Source organism: Taurulus bubalis (assembly GCF_910589615.1).
Source record: "Taurulus bubalis genome assembly, chromosome: 18".
Taxonomy (NCBI): domain Eukaryota; kingdom Metazoa; phylum Chordata; class Actinopteri; order Perciformes; family Cottidae; genus Taurulus; species Taurulus bubalis.
Window position 1 is genome coordinate 19,704,767 of NC_136606.1, and position 18,021 is coordinate 19,722,787.

General features: G+C 42.3%; 1 protein-coding gene across 1 annotated transcript in view; it reads right to left on the minus strand.

The window, feature by feature from the left end:
• Nucleotides 1–17,995, minus strand: part of arhgef4 (Rho guanine nucleotide exchange factor (GEF) 4) — a gene marked incomplete at its 5' end in the record, with an annotated part of 47,002 nt that extends 29,007 nt beyond the window's left edge. The window contains one exon of the mRNA XM_079234640.1: nt 17,740–17,995. Within this exon, the coding sequence (XP_079090766.1) occupies nt 17,740–17,995 (256 nt within the window). The remainder of the gene's footprint in view (nt 1–17,739) is intronic.
• Between the last annotated feature and the right edge of the window lie 26 nt (nt 17,996–18,021).

The following is an 18,021-nucleotide window of genomic DNA, read 5'->3' on the forward strand; positions in this document are numbered from 1 at the left end:
GAGCAGGTGTCAGTATTTTCTGCCCAATCCAGGTTTCTGATTTCCGATATACTTATAAATAAACATCAAATAGAGGAGAGAAATAATAACAGAATAATAACAGTCCATACGACCAAAGGGTAGATGTTTATCATAACTGCCAACTACTATAAACACACACACACACACACACACACACACACACACACACACACACACACACACACACACACACACAGCGTAAACAGTCTGTAGTTCTTCACTCTGTGGATCCCTGAACACTAAACACACCCCTAGCTGCTCCAGCTTCACCAGTATGAGTCCCAGTGGCTCCATGTCATGTCACTCTCACCTCTATAAATGAATACCACTAAAGACCAGTTCTCTCAGCAATGTAGGCTAATAAAGACCCCAGAAAAAACAGTTGGTGGTAAAGCCATAAAGATAAATACTTGATCATGATATCTTAATGGAGAAGTGAAATCGAACAGTGTAAGAATCCAGTGATTTGTCCGAATGAGACATGAATACCTGTAATAACATAACAGGGAGGGCATCAGATATCAATGTTGTGAATAATGTCAACAATTGAATGTTGTGAGTGACTACATGCAGAATATATTGCAGAGGTCTATTGTCTTAGTTTCTGACCATTACACAATGCATGAATCTTTTGTGTAATGGTCAATACATGTTATAGCTCTCTTTTTTATATATATGTTGATACTTTTGCTTAGAAGCTTGTTTATGTAGCAAGAGGAAATGCTGAACCCTAAAACTCTTAAATCTAGCTCACATGACACGATGCACACGGCTGTTATTCCCACATCTGTAAAAACATCCACTGCACACGCAACAGCTTCAAATCAAGTGTAACTCACACACTCACTCCTTCACACACACTGCGCTCATGCCATCAGCATCATGCTCACTTTCTATGGTACAAAGTGAGTTTTCATCCTTTTTGGAAGAGAAGGTCTGTCATTAACATCATTAACGTCATGCCTGTCCAGGCCAATGCATTATTAATGAGGAGCAATCAGCCGAATAAACACAGGAGGGAGCGTCTCTGTAACTGTTTATATTACTCTACATAACAACCTTCCCTGGAATTCTTTCATTCTCTTATCTATTCTACTTTCACTCTTAACTATGTTGCGCTGTTACGTTGCTTTGCTTTTCTACAGATGTGTACAGATTGTAAATAAAAGATTGTGCTATACAAAATAAACTGAATTGAATTGCAACGTTGCTTTGCTAGTTATGTTGCATTGTTATGTTGCCTTCCTACGTTGTGTTGCTAAGGTAGCTACGTTACTCTGTTGCATTCTGTTGTTGTGTTGCATTGTTATGGTAGTTATGTTATGTTGTTTTGCTACAGTGCGCAGTGTCACATTGTGTTGTTATAGTCGTTAATTTGCGTTGTTGTTTTGCTATATATATTACACATAGATCACAACACATACATCTTAACACATACATCATAACACATAGATCACAACATAGATCACAACACATACATCATAAAACATAGATCACAACACATAGATCACGACACATAGATCACAACACATAGATCACAACACATAGATCACGACACATACATCACAACACATAGATCATAACACATAGATCACAACACACACGCTCCATCAGGACCAAGACCTCACGCTCCATCAGGACCAAGACCTCACGCTCCATCAGGACCAAGACCTCACGCTCCATCAGGACCAAGACCTCACAGTCCATCAGGACCAAGACCTCACGCTCCATCAGGACCAAGACCTCATACTCCATCAGGACCAAGACCTCACGCCACACCAACAGTTTTTTCCCGTCGGCAGTCGGCTCATCAACAGAACCCGGGTCCCCCACTGACTGACTCTGTCACCCCCAGGACTATTTTTCTTTCTTTTCTTTCTCCTTTCTTTTCTTTCTTCTTACCAATCACTCCCCTGCACACTTCATATTTAAACACACTTGTCACTTTAACGTTATTGTGAAACTAAAGGTTTAAGTTACGGAGTAGACTGGACTAAAGGTTTAAGTTAAGGAGTAGACGGGACTAAAGGTTTAAGTTACGGAGTAGACTGGACTAAAGGTTTAAGTTACGGAGTAGACTGGACAATAAGGTTTAAGAAGTTAAGGAGTAGACTGGACAATAAGGTTTAAGTTACGGAGTAGACTGGACAATAAGGTTTAAGAAGTTAAGGAGTAGACTGGACAATAAGGTTTAAGAAGTTAAGGAGTAGACTGGACAATAAGGTTTAAGTTACGGAGTAGACTGGACAATAAGGTTTAAGAAGTTAAGGAGTAGACTGGACAATAAGGTTTAAGTTACGGAGTAGACTGGACAATAAGGTTTAAGAAGTTAAGGAGTAGACTGGACAATAAGGTTTAAGAAGTTAAGGAGTAGACTGGACAATAAGGTTTAAGAAGTTAAGGAGTAGACTGGACAATAAGGTTTAAGTTACGGAGTAGACTGGACTAAAGGTTTAAGTTACGGAGTAGACTGGACAATAAGGCTTAAGTTAAGGAGTAGACTGGACAATAAGGTTTAAGTTACAGAGTAAACTGGACTAAAGGTTTAAGTTACGGAGTAGACTGGACTAAAGGTTTAAGTTAAGGAGTAGACGGGACTAAAGGTTTAAGTTACGGAGTAGACTGGACAATAAGGTTTAAGTTAAGGAGTAGACTGGACAATAAGGTTTAAGAAGTTAAGGAGTAGACTGGACAATAAGGTTTAAGAAGTTAAGGAGTAGACTGGACAATAAGGTTTAAGCTACGGAGTAGACTGGACAATAAGGTTTAAGAAGTTAAGGAGTAGACTGGACAATAAGGTTTAAGAAGTTAAGGAGTAGACTGGACAATAAGGTTTAAGTTACGGAGTAGACTGGACTAAAGGTTTAAGTTACGGAGTAGACTGGACAATAAGGCTTAAGTTAAGGAGTAGACTGGACAATAAGGTTTAAGTTACAGAGTAAACTGGACTAAAGGTTTAAGTTACGGAGTAGACTGGACTAAAGGTTTAAGTTAAGGAGTAGACGGGACTAAAGGTTTAAGTTACGGAGTAGACTGGACAATAAGGTTTAAGTTAAGGAGTAGACTGGACAATAAGGTTTAAGAAGTTAAGGAGTAGACTGGACAATAAGGTTTAAGAAGTTAAGGAGTAGACTGGACAATAAGGTTTAAGCTACGGAGTAGACTGGACAATAAGGTTTAAGTTACGGAGTAGACTGGACAATAAGGTTTAAGAAGTTAAGGAGTAGACTGGACAATAAGGTTTAAGAAGTTAAGGAGTAGACTGGACAATAAGGTTTAAGAAGTTAAGGAGTAGACTGGACAATAAGGTTTAAGTTACGGAGTAGACTGGACTAAAGGTTTAAGTTACGGAGTAGACTGGACTAAAGGTTTAAGTTAAGGAGTAGACGGGACTAAAGGTTTAAGTTAAGGAGTAGACTGGACAATAAGGTTTAAGTTAAGGAGTAGACTGGACAATACGGTTTAAGTTAAGGAGTAGACTGGACAATAAGGTTTAAATTACAGAGTAAACTGGACTAAAGGTTTAAGTTACGGAGTAGACTGGACTAAAGGTTTAAGTTAAGGAGTAGACGGGACTAAAGGTTTAAGTTATGGAGTAGACTGGACAATAAGGTTTAAGTTAAGGAGTAGACTGGACAATAAGGTTTAAGAAGTTAAGGAGTAGACTGGACAATAAGGTTTAAGAAGTTAAGGAGTAGACTGGACAATAAGGTTTAAGCTACGGAGTAGACTGGACAATAAGGTTTAAGTTAAGGAGTAGACTGGACAATAAGGTTTAAGTTACAGAGTAAACTGGACTAAAGGTTTAAGTTAAGGAGTAGACTGGACAATAAGGTTTAAGTTAAGGAGTAGACTGGACAATAAGGTTTAAGTTAAGGAGTAGACTGGACAATAAGGTTTAAGTTACGGAGTAGACTGGACAATAAGGTTTAAGTTACGGAGTAGACTGGACTAAAGGTTTAAGTTACGGAGTAGACTGGACAATAAGGTTTAAATTAAGGAGTAGACTGGACAATAAGGTTTAAGTTACGGAGTAGACTGGACAATAAGGTTTAAATTAAGGAGTAGACTGGACAATAAGGTTTAAGTTACGCAGTAGACTGGACAATAAGGGTTAAGTTACGGAGTATACTGGACAATAAGGTTTAAGTTACGGAGTAGTTGTCGTTGTCTCTGTCACCCTGAGATGGGACCCGGTCCGTGAAAGTATTGTCTTCTTCTAAAGATAGATTTGATTTTGTAGCGAGTAACGAAGGTTACAGGGGATATGTATCAGAGTAAAAGTATCAGTTTTCTTTGCAAAATGTAGTAAAGTAAAAGTCAACAGAAATATAAATAGTAAAGTAAAGTACAGACAGTGGTGTATAGTAACGAAGTAGAAATACTTCGTTACTGTACTTAAGTAGTTTTTTGGATATCTGTATTCTACTTTACTATTTATATTTCTGTTTACTTTTACTTTACTACATTTTGCAAAGAAAACTGATACTTTTACTCCGATACATTTCCGCTGAAACCTTCGTTACTCGCTACAAAATCAAATCTATCTTTAGAAAAAAAAAACACATCCGGGACTGTGGTGGAACACAGACTCCACCAAGCAGGTTTTGCGAATCACAATATTCTGCATTTTCCCTCTACATTCTCTAGCCCAGCGGTCACAAACCTTTATGCGTCACGGACTGGTTACGTGAAGACAATATATTCACGGACCGGGTCCGACCTCGGAGAGACGGGAGACCCGACGTGTGTTCGTTATGTCCAGTCTACTGACTCTACTCCAAACTAAACCTTTAGTCCAGTCTACTGCTTAACTTATAACCCGCTGCACAAAGACAGGATGTTGAAATGGACGCATGTTTTCGTTCTTTTTTGGCGATCTCAGGAGACCCAGCTCAGCACCCTGGTCACCCTGCTGTTGCTGTTACCTGTAAACCATCAATGTGGTAATACGAGGCCGACTGTGGCTCAACGGTGAGCAGGGTCGTCCTTCAATCAGAGGAAGACTAGAAAAGCGCTATACAAGTACGGGTCCATTTACCATATGCAAAGGTGTAAATGATCAAACACGTGATGGAGATGTTGAGACAGACGCTCCTGCACCAAGGCTTGCTTGGTGAGAGTTCTTTGGTTGGGTGGTCGTCCCTGCAGCGTGAGGTTTGAGGACAGGTCCAGTGTTTGGTGACCAGACATCATGAAGCCCCTTGATGAGGGGATTTCCACCACATCCTTCCTGTCCACATTGGTTCTTCAAATCTTTAGTCTTTCTTTTTCCCGCCATGATTTCCCTGTGATGCAGCAGCGGCCTCGAGGAGCAGATGGTTACTGAGAGACAACATATGGAGGGAGGGCCAGGTGCTAAAGACAGAACCACTTTAGATGTTTTCACATATGTTCTTGTCTATGAAAGACACACAAGTAAATTAGATTTTACAGAACTCTATGTAGAATGCAACAATAATAATTATAATAATTAAAACTTATATAGCGCTTTACTAGATACTCAAAGACGCTTTACACTGGGGAATTTGCACAACTAAATAAACAAGTTGGGGTAAATTGTTCACCTTATATTTAATGTCCACCTTATCATTTCCCTCTCAGCTAAACTGTGCTTGGTCTGAAGTGAGCTGTGCATTCTCACGGCTCATTCTTCTCTCATGCACAGCTTTATATGTGTACGCATCATTCATACATCTTGGCATCAGTAGTATGTATTCTCTATGCGAGCAGCATGATGGGAGGGACAAAGTTCATGGAGCCTCCAAGCAAAACACGGCTGTACTTCCTGACCTGTGCAGCTATCAACCACTGTTGGAGCCCTGTTCCCGTGGCAACGATAGTTTGTGAAATCTAAGCAGGGAATTATTGATCAACTCTAAATTGCTCTAAAGTGGCCAGAGAAACCTGTTGTCACAAGGCAATGTTCACACTAGCAACCAGTCAGACTCTCTGGAGGTCCGTGACCCCGGGCTCCAGGGTCAGCACCTTGAGGTGTGATCTGAGTCTGATGGGACCAGGGTCAGCACCTTGAGGTGTGATCTGAGTCTGACGGGACCAGGGTCCTATCTCACATGCCCAGCATTCTCAAAGGCAACCTTTTGTTTTCTCAACCAGGAGTTTAGAGAAGACTCTTTGTGAAGGAGTACCAGAACATGGTAAAACAAATCATAAATATAAAAAACAATGACCACATATAAAGTGATGTCTTTAATTAAGCAGGTCAGCTTCTAAAATGAACTCGACCTCTTGTCCTGATTCTATAAATATCTGAACCAGTCACTCACCTTGGTGATATGCCGGTCAGATAGCAGCACATGTGTCTGATGTCTGAAATCTACAGAGTCAACATTCACGGACACTTTAGCAGTGACTGGTGTGACACAGGATTTTAAATTCTCTCCCAAGCTTGTTCTGTCATCCTCCCCTCGTGGTGAAACACCACAGACTGAAGGTGTGCCACCATCTGTAGGCTCCAACAGAGGCTACTCCACCCACCTTTCTGAACAGGTTCAAACCCGTTGGCCTTTAGATGTGGTCAGAAGGGACTTGGTACAAACTAGTCTGCATCACGCATCCTTTGGCTGTGCATTGACTGGCGACTCTAGGAAGCTTGTGGTCAGAGGTTTGGATGACAGTGGACACCGGATGGTGGTGGGCCCAAGGAGTTACAAAGCTATTTAAGAACAGCCTCAATGAGCTCATGAGTTTGCAGATGATATGTTGAGCACATCACTGAAGTGTGTTAAAGAAGAGAACAGTAGCTGCCCTAGCGGCAGGCTGGAAGTGATAATGACATCACTCTGTACTTCAGTAAGTCGGTAACATCAGCAACAGAAAGACAAGCGACAAGGCGACATCACTTTTTAACCATTTGTATGCAATGTCATGGAATCCATATTTATGCAGCTTTTCCAATAGAATATTATGGTTTACTGTGTCGAAGGCTTTGGAAAGGTCTATGAAAATACTGCAAATAAATTAATTCCTATCAAGTGCAGAGATAACTTTATCAACAAGGTAAAGTGAAGCCATATATGTTGAATAATTTTTGTTTGTAAAGAATTTAATTAGACTCTATAGGAAACAATATCCTTTGTTGTACAATTTGTTTTAGTCTTTTTGAACAACAAGGTAATATAGATATGTCCAGAGGTGTCAAAAGTATTCACATTCATTACTCAAGTAGAAGTATAGATACTAGGGTTTAAAAATACTTCTGTAAAAGTTGAAGTATCAACTCAAGCTTTTTACTTAAGTAAAAGTGTAAAAGTACTGGTTTAAAAACTACTTTAAAGTATAAAAGTAAAAGTAATGGAAGGGGAATGTTTTTTTTCCATTAAGGACAAACTCTTAAGCCGCGTCTCAGGGGCCTATAGTGCACTACCCCACCTCCCCCAAAACAATCATTTTTATAAAGGCCATAATGTTTTAAAATGCTATGTTGAAAAATGTGGGATGCACTAGGCTACCCGTTTCAGCTGCATATATGCCCATTTAAAATGAGCACATTTTATTACAATGCAAATACATTAAAGTACCATATGTGTACTACTGAGCATTAACATGTGTTTCATGGAGCGGAAGACATGATAACTAGTTGCCTATAAGTATTGTAATAGTGCAAAATAGGCGGCGGTGGCGGCGACTCCGACACAAACACTTAAAGCTGTGGTTCTCAAACTTTTTCTGTAAATAACATAATTGTGTGACTCATCTGTACTTTTATAAATAACAGAATAAAGAAAATTGCAATCACTTTCAAGTAAATCAAATTGCCCCATCAGACAATGTTTTGTGTAAGTTCTATCTGTGCAAAAAATTACTCATATTTAGTTACTACTAACAATAAGCTTTTAATTTTTTTTTGCCGAACAAAACAGAATGAGTGCAGATATGTGAGCCATCAGGTTGTATCAGTATTAGTAGAGCAGTGAACTGCTTTCCTCGACACAAATGTTATAAACGGGGTTGTAGATTTGATACGGCCTCTCTCAATTAATGCTCAATATTGAGCTGATTTTTATTTTGAAAAACGCAACAGCAAGAAAAGACGAGCTCACGGAGCTCACGCGTAACCTGTTAACGGCATACCGTAACCATTTACCCGAAAGTACAGGCATTTGTCCATGTATTTATTAATGACTTTGTTTTATATCCGTGTATTTTGTACTTTTGTAATATGTGAAGCCAGCAGCTCATTGTTGGTAGAAGACACGAGCACTTTGGCTCGTTTCACCTGGAGCAGGAGAGCTGCTCTGGGTTCAGAGAGCTGCTCTGGGTTCAGAGAGCTGCTCCGGTGCGAGGAGAACTCCGGTGCGAGGAGAACTCCGGTTGCTCCTCACAGGAGAGCTGCTGTTGCATCTTCACCCTGGGAGCGTTTAAAACGCAAATATAGCGGTCTACTTTTCACGTGACATATTTTTCAACGCTCTCTGTCCGCTGCTGTGTGCGCGCGGACGTATCTGTGGGCAACGGGGCGGAGAGGTTTTTTGTGTGTGTGTTTTTGAACGATGGCAAGCTGGAGTGAAAACAAACCAAAATGAAATAGCAACGAGGCTATTTTTAAAATGTAGGGAGTAGAAAGTACAGATATTTGCGTGAAAATGTAAGGAGTAGAAGTAAAAAGTCGTCTGAAAAATAAATACTCCAGTAAAGTATAGATACCCAAAATTTCTACTTAAGTAAGGTAACAAAGTATTTGTACTTCGTTACTTGACACCTCTGGATATGTCTACAGTTGTTGAAACAACGTGGGTTTTCTGCTTTAAACAAAGGAATAACTTTGGCATTGTTTAATCTTCTGGCACAACCCCTGTGTTCAGAGACCTGGCCCCTATTTCTCGTACCTGGCTTACTGAGTTAGCGGGCTAATTGTCAGGATAAGATGACGTAGGTCAGGCTTTCTCGATTTCTCGAAGCAAGCTTAGATAAATCACCATAGCAACACATCCAAAAATTTAAACCTGCTCCCGGGCAGGCTTACTGAAATTCACTGGATAAGCTGGCCACTCCCACGGACAAAAAAGGCAGCTCACTTCCTCATTGATGAAGGAGCGATATTAGTTATATTAGTTTTATAGGGAGAGTTCTTTCAGATCGCCAGGATCCATCCTTTACATCATCATGACTTCCTGTACGCGGCGATATAGATTTTGCCGGCAAGAAATACTTTATGTACGAGAGCTTCTCGAGCCGCAGACATTGATCACCACAGGCGCAGCTGATCGCCCGTCTCAGACACAGACTATCAGCCGCTGCATGCCGCGCTGTTCTTAAGTTTATTTAGCTCTTAAGAAACTTATGGATGTGTTGAAAGCACTCATAATTATATGACAGTGTTATTAGTAGACCATACATATCATTATTGTAGAACATGATTAAGGTGATCGTGATAAGAATACACAACACACAATTTATTTTCACTGCCTCAATTGATTGAATTTCTGATTATGAATAATACATACATACTGATCCGCCCATACACATATTCAAACTCCTCGTTATATGGTAATCTACACATACATGTATATACATATAGTACATCATACTTGCATACAGTACATATATCCTCATAAGTATATATTTATTCGTAAATATAATCTGATTGATTTGGGTGATGAAGCACTTAAAATTTGCCGATACATTTTCCCAACACTGACGCATTTAACTTGTCTGATATATTTGCGACGCTCATGTCTCGCAGCGGGGGCGATGTTAAAGTTGCGTTCACGGCAAAAATGTTGCAAAAACGTTGGAATATTCGCAATGCGTTTGCTTTGAATGACTACGGTCTTGACTTCCTCATATGCCTTCATGATCATTTCCTGCTTCTCATCAGAAAAATAAAAAGCGGCTCCTCTGAGTTTATTTGCCATTGTACTGTTAGAACATGGTGGTGTCAGTGCTCGATTATTATCCCTTCTGAAGAGGAGTGGGTGTGCACATTTATCCAGAAAACTGACGTCTGGCTAGAATTAACGAGACCGTTTCAGCGCGGATCTACCGTGAAGAAACCCAGATAGCCTGATGTCAATCATCTCGCTAATTTAAGCTGGAGATTAGGACATTTGCTTGACTTTGTTTAGCCAGGTACGAGAAACAGGGCCCAGATGAAGACGTTTCACATGTTGTCATGGCAGCCGGAGATGTTTTGAGATCATCAATTAATAATTAGAGATAATAGGGACATTTGATGGAATAATATGGAAGCCGGAATATTGTTAGCTAATTCCTGACCAATATTTACAAAGAATTCAATACATTTTGTGAACGATATCAAATGGATTCAAGAGAATTGTCACCTTTCAAAAAGACTGAAGGAAAGTCTTCGTAGTCTTTTCTCTTTGCAGCACATGATTTATTACTTTCCACATTTTTATTATATCTTTTGAACACTTCAGAAACTGAAATATTTATGTTTTGCAGATCTAATGGTATGGGTGTAATTGATGATTTATTCATAAGCACCGTGAGAAAGAGGAGAGGGAATTGAAAGTAATTTATTTATCTTTTTCTTCAGTAGCTTCAGTAAACGTATTGTGAACTTTCATGAACCTCTGATTTGCCAAATCAGCGTTATTTTCCACAGTCTTCCCATGAAATACTGGTAAGAAGATCATTACATTTGATTTGAGATATTTGATTTGCTTTGTATGTTTATCTCTTAATCTCGATTAGAGAGTATTGAGAAATGGAAAATGATCAGACGAGTCAGAATACAAGACTCCAGATTTAGTTCCTTCACTCAAAGAATTCAATCCTTCACTGAATGTTCTGTAACTCATGTTGCTTCATGAATAAGAGGGAAACAGTAACGAGTAAAGGATATTAAGAAAACCCCCAGAAGGAGTATGTAGTTGATTCAAATGCTCCTCAGTTCTGGTGGTCTCCAGCTCTGCTCATTCGGCTGAACACCAGTTTAAAGACATAACCGACCTTAAGGCCTTCAGGGGCTCGACTAAAGCGACATTCTGATAAAAGCTGTTGACGCTGTAAAAATGTTTTGAGCAGCACAAACTAAATCCAATTCATCTCTGCTGTATTGGGCTGGAGGCTAACTTCATTAGTTTATATATTTTCTTTTCATAATTTTGGTGAAACATCATTTTTGATAACCAAACTATAACTAAATACTTTCTGTGTGATTTAGAGTTTCTGACTCTAGACAACACAGATATGTCAAATAGCAACATTAATGTTGGATTGTCTAAAGGTGTGTGGTCATACATGGACCAAGAACTTCTTAAACTGCAGCTCTGTGTTGCTAAAGCTCATGAGAAGATGCTACTTGACTCTAGTAGAGATATATCAACACCGTGTTACAGACTATTGCTCATAGTGACTGTTTGAAGATACTGTACTCAAAGCAGGTGTGGCTGCAACAAGACCATGTGACCCAAAGGGATGCGGTGGCAGCTACTCTGAATCCATTAGTCAACTTGTAGTTAATGGCCTCCCTGCCTGCCAATCAGCTGCAGCGTGAGCAGCCGGGCGGCTGCACCGTCACCTCGGGACAAACCGGCTCTCGCTGCCCTGCTCTTCAGCGGAGATGGCAGAGAGCGACGGATGAGACCAAGAGAGGGGCAGAGAGAGAAAGGGCAAGAGCTTCGGCCGCAGTTCTTCTCCGCCTGGGTTGGCATGTCTTCAGATACAATCTATCTAAAGGGGAAAGACATCCCAATGAGACAGGGAGGCCATTGTTTCCTCATCCTCTTTCTCCAACAAAAACTAACCAATTCAGCGTTCTCTGTGGTTCAGGAGGCTCCTGCTTACACATTGATATGCTAGGCAAGACTTTCTGATGCTGCATCACATTATAGATGTTATGCACCTCACAGTGAAGACACTCACGTACACGACGAGAAAGAAAAGTTCAAACTGAACAAAGTGTAAACACGATATGCAAAAGACTTCATCTGCTGTTCATTAATTGCTGTCTAATCTGGTACAAAGGTGTGCACGCACACATGCACTATCAGGCACCAACATATACAGCTGGGTCAACAAAGCAAACTGTATTTCTTAAGAAGGCTGATGAATTTTGGCATTCCACCCAAAATTCTCAGCAACTTCTACAGATGTACGCTGGAGAGCGTCCTTACAGCTCCATCACAGTGTGGTACAACACACCACATCATCAGGGACACAACACACCACATCATCAGGGACAGAACACATCATCAGGGACAGAACACACCACATCATCAGGGACAGAACACACCACATCATCAGGGACACAACACATCATCAGGGACACAACACACCACATCACCAGGGACAGAACACACCACACCATCAGGGACAGAACACACCCCATCATCAGGGACACAACATACCACATCATCAGGGACAGAACACACCACACCATCAGGGACAGAACACAACACATCATCAGGGACACAACACACCACATCATCAGGGACAGAACACATCATCAGGGACAGAACACACCACATCATCAGGGACAGAACACACCACATCATCAGGGACACAACACATCATCAGGGACACAACACACCACATCACCAGGGACAGAACACACCACACCATCAGGGACAGAACACACCCCATCATCAGGGACACAACATACCACATCATCAGGGACAGAACACACCACACCATCAGGGACAGAACACAACACATCATCAGGGACATAACACCCCCCCAGCACAGACTCTTCTCGCTCCGGCCACCAGGCAGATGCCACAGGAGTCACAAATCCAGAACCACAACACTGATGAACAATTTCTACCTGCAGGCCATCAGGCTGGTGAACATTGGACATTGTAGCAATGCATAGTGCACCTAATACACTGAGCAATACTATTATCATATTTGTGTGTAATACTGTTATATCTTTTGTGCCTTATTTTTATGTATTTATTAACTTAAGTTTATTCTTATTGTTATCACATTGTGTTAGGAGGACCCAGCAAAACAAGCTTTTCATTGTATAGAATGTCTGTCTGTTATCTGTGCATATGACAATACAAATATCTTGAACAGCATGTTTTCACATGAGGATCAAATCTGATCTTGTTCATTTTTAAATGACAAATGGACTTGTACTTGCAGAAGGCACTTAACACACTTTATCTCCTTCTGCATGTCTCTTCAATGCACATCACCACCTCTACTTCTTCCCCGGAGTCTTTGTGCTTTCTCCCCTCTCAGGTTTCCATGGATCGTTGTTTCATCAGGACCCTGATCCTGCCCGACATGTACTGCTCTTATCATTGTGCGACTCAGGGAACAGTCCTGACCGCTTTTGAGCCATGCAAAGTCGAAATGTTTTGTCTGTTTTACACATATTTGTGACTTTCATTGGCATGCTATCATACAAAGTGTCTTATTGTTTCCGATGCAAACATGATGGCAGCAGGTGGCCAGGAAAGATCCTTTTCTTTGATCAGACCCTATTAACGCAGACTGTTCAGCTAAGGTGACGGATTAGGTGAGAAGTAGTTCCCAATGAGAGAAAACATAGGAAGTCATTGCAGTAGTAGTGTTCTCTCTCAACTCAGTAACTCAGTAACTTCAGCAGAGGTAGAACACGAAGACGCCTCGGGCTGAATGGCTGTTCCACAGCGACCTATTTCCCAGAGAGCCCTGTGACTCCCATTTTTTTGTGATGGATGCTTTCAGACATCCCTCCCTCCTCCCCCACTCTTTCTTGCCCCACAGATGAGGATATCTGGCTGTGTGTGTGTGTGTGTGTGTGTGTGTGTGTGTGTGTGTGGGATCTGGCAGGAGCATGTTTAGTTTTCAGCAAGTATGAAAACTAAATCATTGGCATTAATATCATTAGTAATAATAACGGGTCAGCACCCTGGGATCAGTGACCAATAACCAAAGTAGAAATTAAGTCTAAAATTTGGTGTTTACTTAAAATGTCAATAGCCAAAGTATGGCTGTGCGGTATACCGTCATACCGGTGATTACACACGGTGCCGTCAGCGACCAGTGCCGTCAACAAGCCGTGCATATCCACAAGAACAGCAGGCGGCAACATTTATTTTTTACAGTTTAATACTGGGAGCGCAGTGGAGCTACTTAACTGTCAGTGTAACTTGGTTCACTCATGGTTCAAAATTACCCAGTTACACTGACAGGTAAGTAGCTCCACTGCGCTCCCAGTATTAAACTGTAAAAGGTCAATGTTGCTGCCTGCTGCTGTTGCAGCTATGGACGGCTCACTGACAGTACTAATGTCTAGTTGACTGGTGCTGTTAATGGAATTAATGTGTTTACTTGTTTAAAAAATATATACCGTGATATACCGTGAAACCGCTAGAATCTTACAAAATACCGTGATATGAATTTTTGCCCATACCGCACAAACCTAAGCCAAAGTACTGTTCCACATTTACATCGAAGGTTTAAATATGAGCACTGACTATAACAACCAGCTGTTATCACAACACACACATACACAAAGTAATCACAGAAAACTGCTCTTAAAAGTACAACCAAGTTCATTTAGTTCTAACAATACTAATGAAAGTCAATAATATTATAAACCAAAAAACAAATACTATACAATTATAGGCATATTACCTACATCAACAAACAATCACATGGTCAGGGTATTTGTGTGTGTGTGTGTGTGTGTGTGTGTGTGTGTGTGTATGTGTGTGTGTAGGTGTGTGTGTGTGTGTATGTGTGTGTGTGTGTGTGTGTGTGTGTGTGTGTGTGTGTGTGTGTGTGTGTGTAGGGGGAGGTGGGGGGGGGGGGATAAAAGAGTGAAAAAGAAAGATGCCGGGCGTAATCTTGTATGTGATTACATCACGCAATACAACACAATGGCAGCGAGGTCGCGGTTATATAAAGGAGCAATGAGACACAGAATAGAGGCCAGGCTTACAGGCCACGTGCGTCTGAAGTGAGCGTAGCAGCACAGCCTATATGTGTGGAGAACCAGGGGAACAGCTGAGCAGACACAGCACAGGGTGGATCCCCACGCTCAGGTTGGGGGGGTGCTAGAGGCAGTCTAGCCAGTGCAGATGCTGCAGCCAATTGACCACACCTGCAGCCCATCAGGTGATTAGAGTGAGCATATGCTCACAGAGCTGCGAAGCAGCAGCGGCAGACAGACTGGGCAGAAGACTGGGCAGACAGACTGGGCAGAAGACTACGGGGATCTCCTGAACCTCTGGAGAGGAGCTGCATCGGATGGGAGGTAATCCAGCGGAATCACTTAGTTTAGAGACACCACCCCACTTCCAGATTCCCCAGGTGGGGCGGCCCAGGCCGCCCCCCAGCACCTTACGATTAGCTTGGCCCATGAGGGCACAAGGGCCCCAACGCTTCCTATCAGAATAGGGGCCCAGGATGCCAAAGCCCTACTGGACTCATGGAGTGCTGTCACTCTCATACGGCCAGGGCCCCTCCTACCCCAGTCTCCTGTGTCCATGGGGTTTCACGGAATTATCCCACCACCCACATTAAGGTGCAGACCACAAGGGGCACTTTCAAAATCATGGCGGGGGTGGTTGAAAATTTGCCGGTACCAGTGCTGATTGGGCGAGACTTCCCCATATTCTGCCGTTGGTGGGCCCACAGGATGGCTGGCAACAGGAGAAGCTGTACGGATGCACGGCCGGATGAGGCTTTGTCAAACTTTGACAAAAAGCAAAAAAGTTTTTTTCTGAGTTCCCCTGGCCGAAGAAGAAAAGAGGGGTGAAGAGAGCGGTCCATGATTACTGCAAAAGCTGCTGGGAGTGCCAGAAGATTGTTCCAAATCTACACTCACAGAATCCCTTGTTCCCGCTACCCTTAATTGACCTCCCCTTCCAGAGAGTGGCCATGGATATAGTAGGGCCCTTGCCAAAGTCCAGTAGGGGGCATCGTTACATCCTGGTCATCATGGATCTTGCCACCCGCTACCCAAAGGTTCACACATTCTTTACTTGTAGACTAGATTACTGTAACTCCTTATTATCAGGCTGCTTTAATAAGTGTCTTGACCCTTCGGAATCTGCGACCGCGGTTCCGCCATATACAATGTCTACGTTTTGAAAATATTAATTAATGATGCGTGCAAAAAGCTTCACTGAGTCAGAGGGAAGAGAGAGCACCTGGCCTGAGCTAAGAGGACGACGCAGCTTCACAGCCTGAATCATACGATTCCTGCGATGAAGAGGACAACGCCAAGCAAAGGGATCCATTTGAAGATGGGTAAGTGTATTTATTGAACTTTGCGATAGCATATTCACGTTAGTAACGGGACCTGTAGCCAGATAGCGCTGCTGCTAACACGGAGCTAGCGGGAGCGAGCTAACATGAGCTAACGGGGAGATAGATGGCTACAGGGAGTCTGGAATACTGAAATAGTGTTTAATCAAATATTGTCATTATCCCCCTTAACTTTCTTTCAGTCAACTTAGTACGACTAGTAGTGTTGGATCTCAGTTACGTGTTTGTAAGACTGTAACTACCGTAGTGTTTACGGTAGCTTAGCAGCGTTAGCACGTAGATAGGTCATGCAGTGTCTTGAGCATAGTCAGTGTTGGATCTTCGTTACGTTATGTATTTTATTATATTTAATGTTTTGTACTATCTGCACCTTGAGTCTGAAATAAAGTTTGATTGATTGATTGATTGTTCACCAACAATTGACGATTGCCATCGAGACGCAATCAAGGTGCTCCAGAGGTTGGCTGAAGGAGGACATAAAGCCTCGCAGAAAAAACTGCCTGCAATATTGTAAACAGGTAGAGTATTCACATGGAACCATCTCAGTGTCACCCTCACAGTTCGAGGGAGTGAGCAAGGCTCCACGGCCTTGAACCGTTGGACAGTTCAGGACCTTTTTAGGCACGACAGTGTTTTGTTCAGAGTAGATGGAAATTTACGGCGAACAAAATGATCCACTTAATCATGGAAACCAGACATTGAAAGCCACATTGCAGGTGAGGTGCAGAGGGCTCCCGCCCTGGTGACACTAGACTATGATATTTAGCCGCTGGGTCGAAGCAACTCCTTTGGGAAATGGTTTTACACTATGTGTTATATTTAGGATTACATTACAGAGATTTTGTTTTTCCAAAAGAGAATTATTCAAACAACGCTTTTGTTGAATGTTTATTTTTCTTAGAATAGGATAGGATTCTTAGAATGGATCAAAGTAGCCTTTAAGGTTTGCATCCTGGTGGCCAGGCTTGATGTTGCTGGTTTGACTCTGCTTTGGAAACTTTATTGCTCATGTAATTCCTCTCTTTTCTTCTCTCTCTCTTTATCTATGTGCTGTTACTTTCAAATAACCTGACAGAAATGCCCCAAATTATGCATTTAATCTCATCAATGACTTTGAAAAACTTCAAATGATACCCAACCCAAGAAGTCCTGTCTCCTGGTTCTTCATGCTGCCGGAGGAAACCCAGCGAGCTCATATCTGTGTGAAAGAGTGGGCTGTAATGCGATGCCGTGTCTCTTTGTGCAAGACTAGAAAGCGAGGCAGCCGGCCCGCCCAAACACATCAACCTGTCCCTGTCAGTGAGTGTCACATACACTCTGAACATCATATCCAACCCTGAATAACACACTGTCACAGCAATATGTGGGTGTGCTGGTGTCCATGTGTGGTCACACACAGCCTAGAGAGCAGAGCCTGTCCATGTGCATGAAAAGGAGACTTTTCAATAACATAGGCCTCAGCAATCCAGTGGTCTGGAGGGAGATCTGCAGAGACATGCATCGTATGTGGAAGGCACTTACCTGTGGTCGAATGCAGACTCTCCAAGCTCCAGTAGCGAGACAGGACCCCCCTCAGAGTTCCACCCAAGCTCCCTCCTCCTCTGCCTCCTGCACCCATACATCCTCCCACCCCGAGGTCTCTGTCCACCGCGCCGTCCACCCTTCCGGCCGTGGGGCTTCCTCCGTCCGAGTCGGACCCCGGCGACAGCCCCGAGCTGCCGCTGCTGCTGCAGCTGCCCCCGGGCACGCAGCCCTGCGAGCCCTGCTGGGTCCGCATGCGGGTGTGGATGCACCACAACAAGA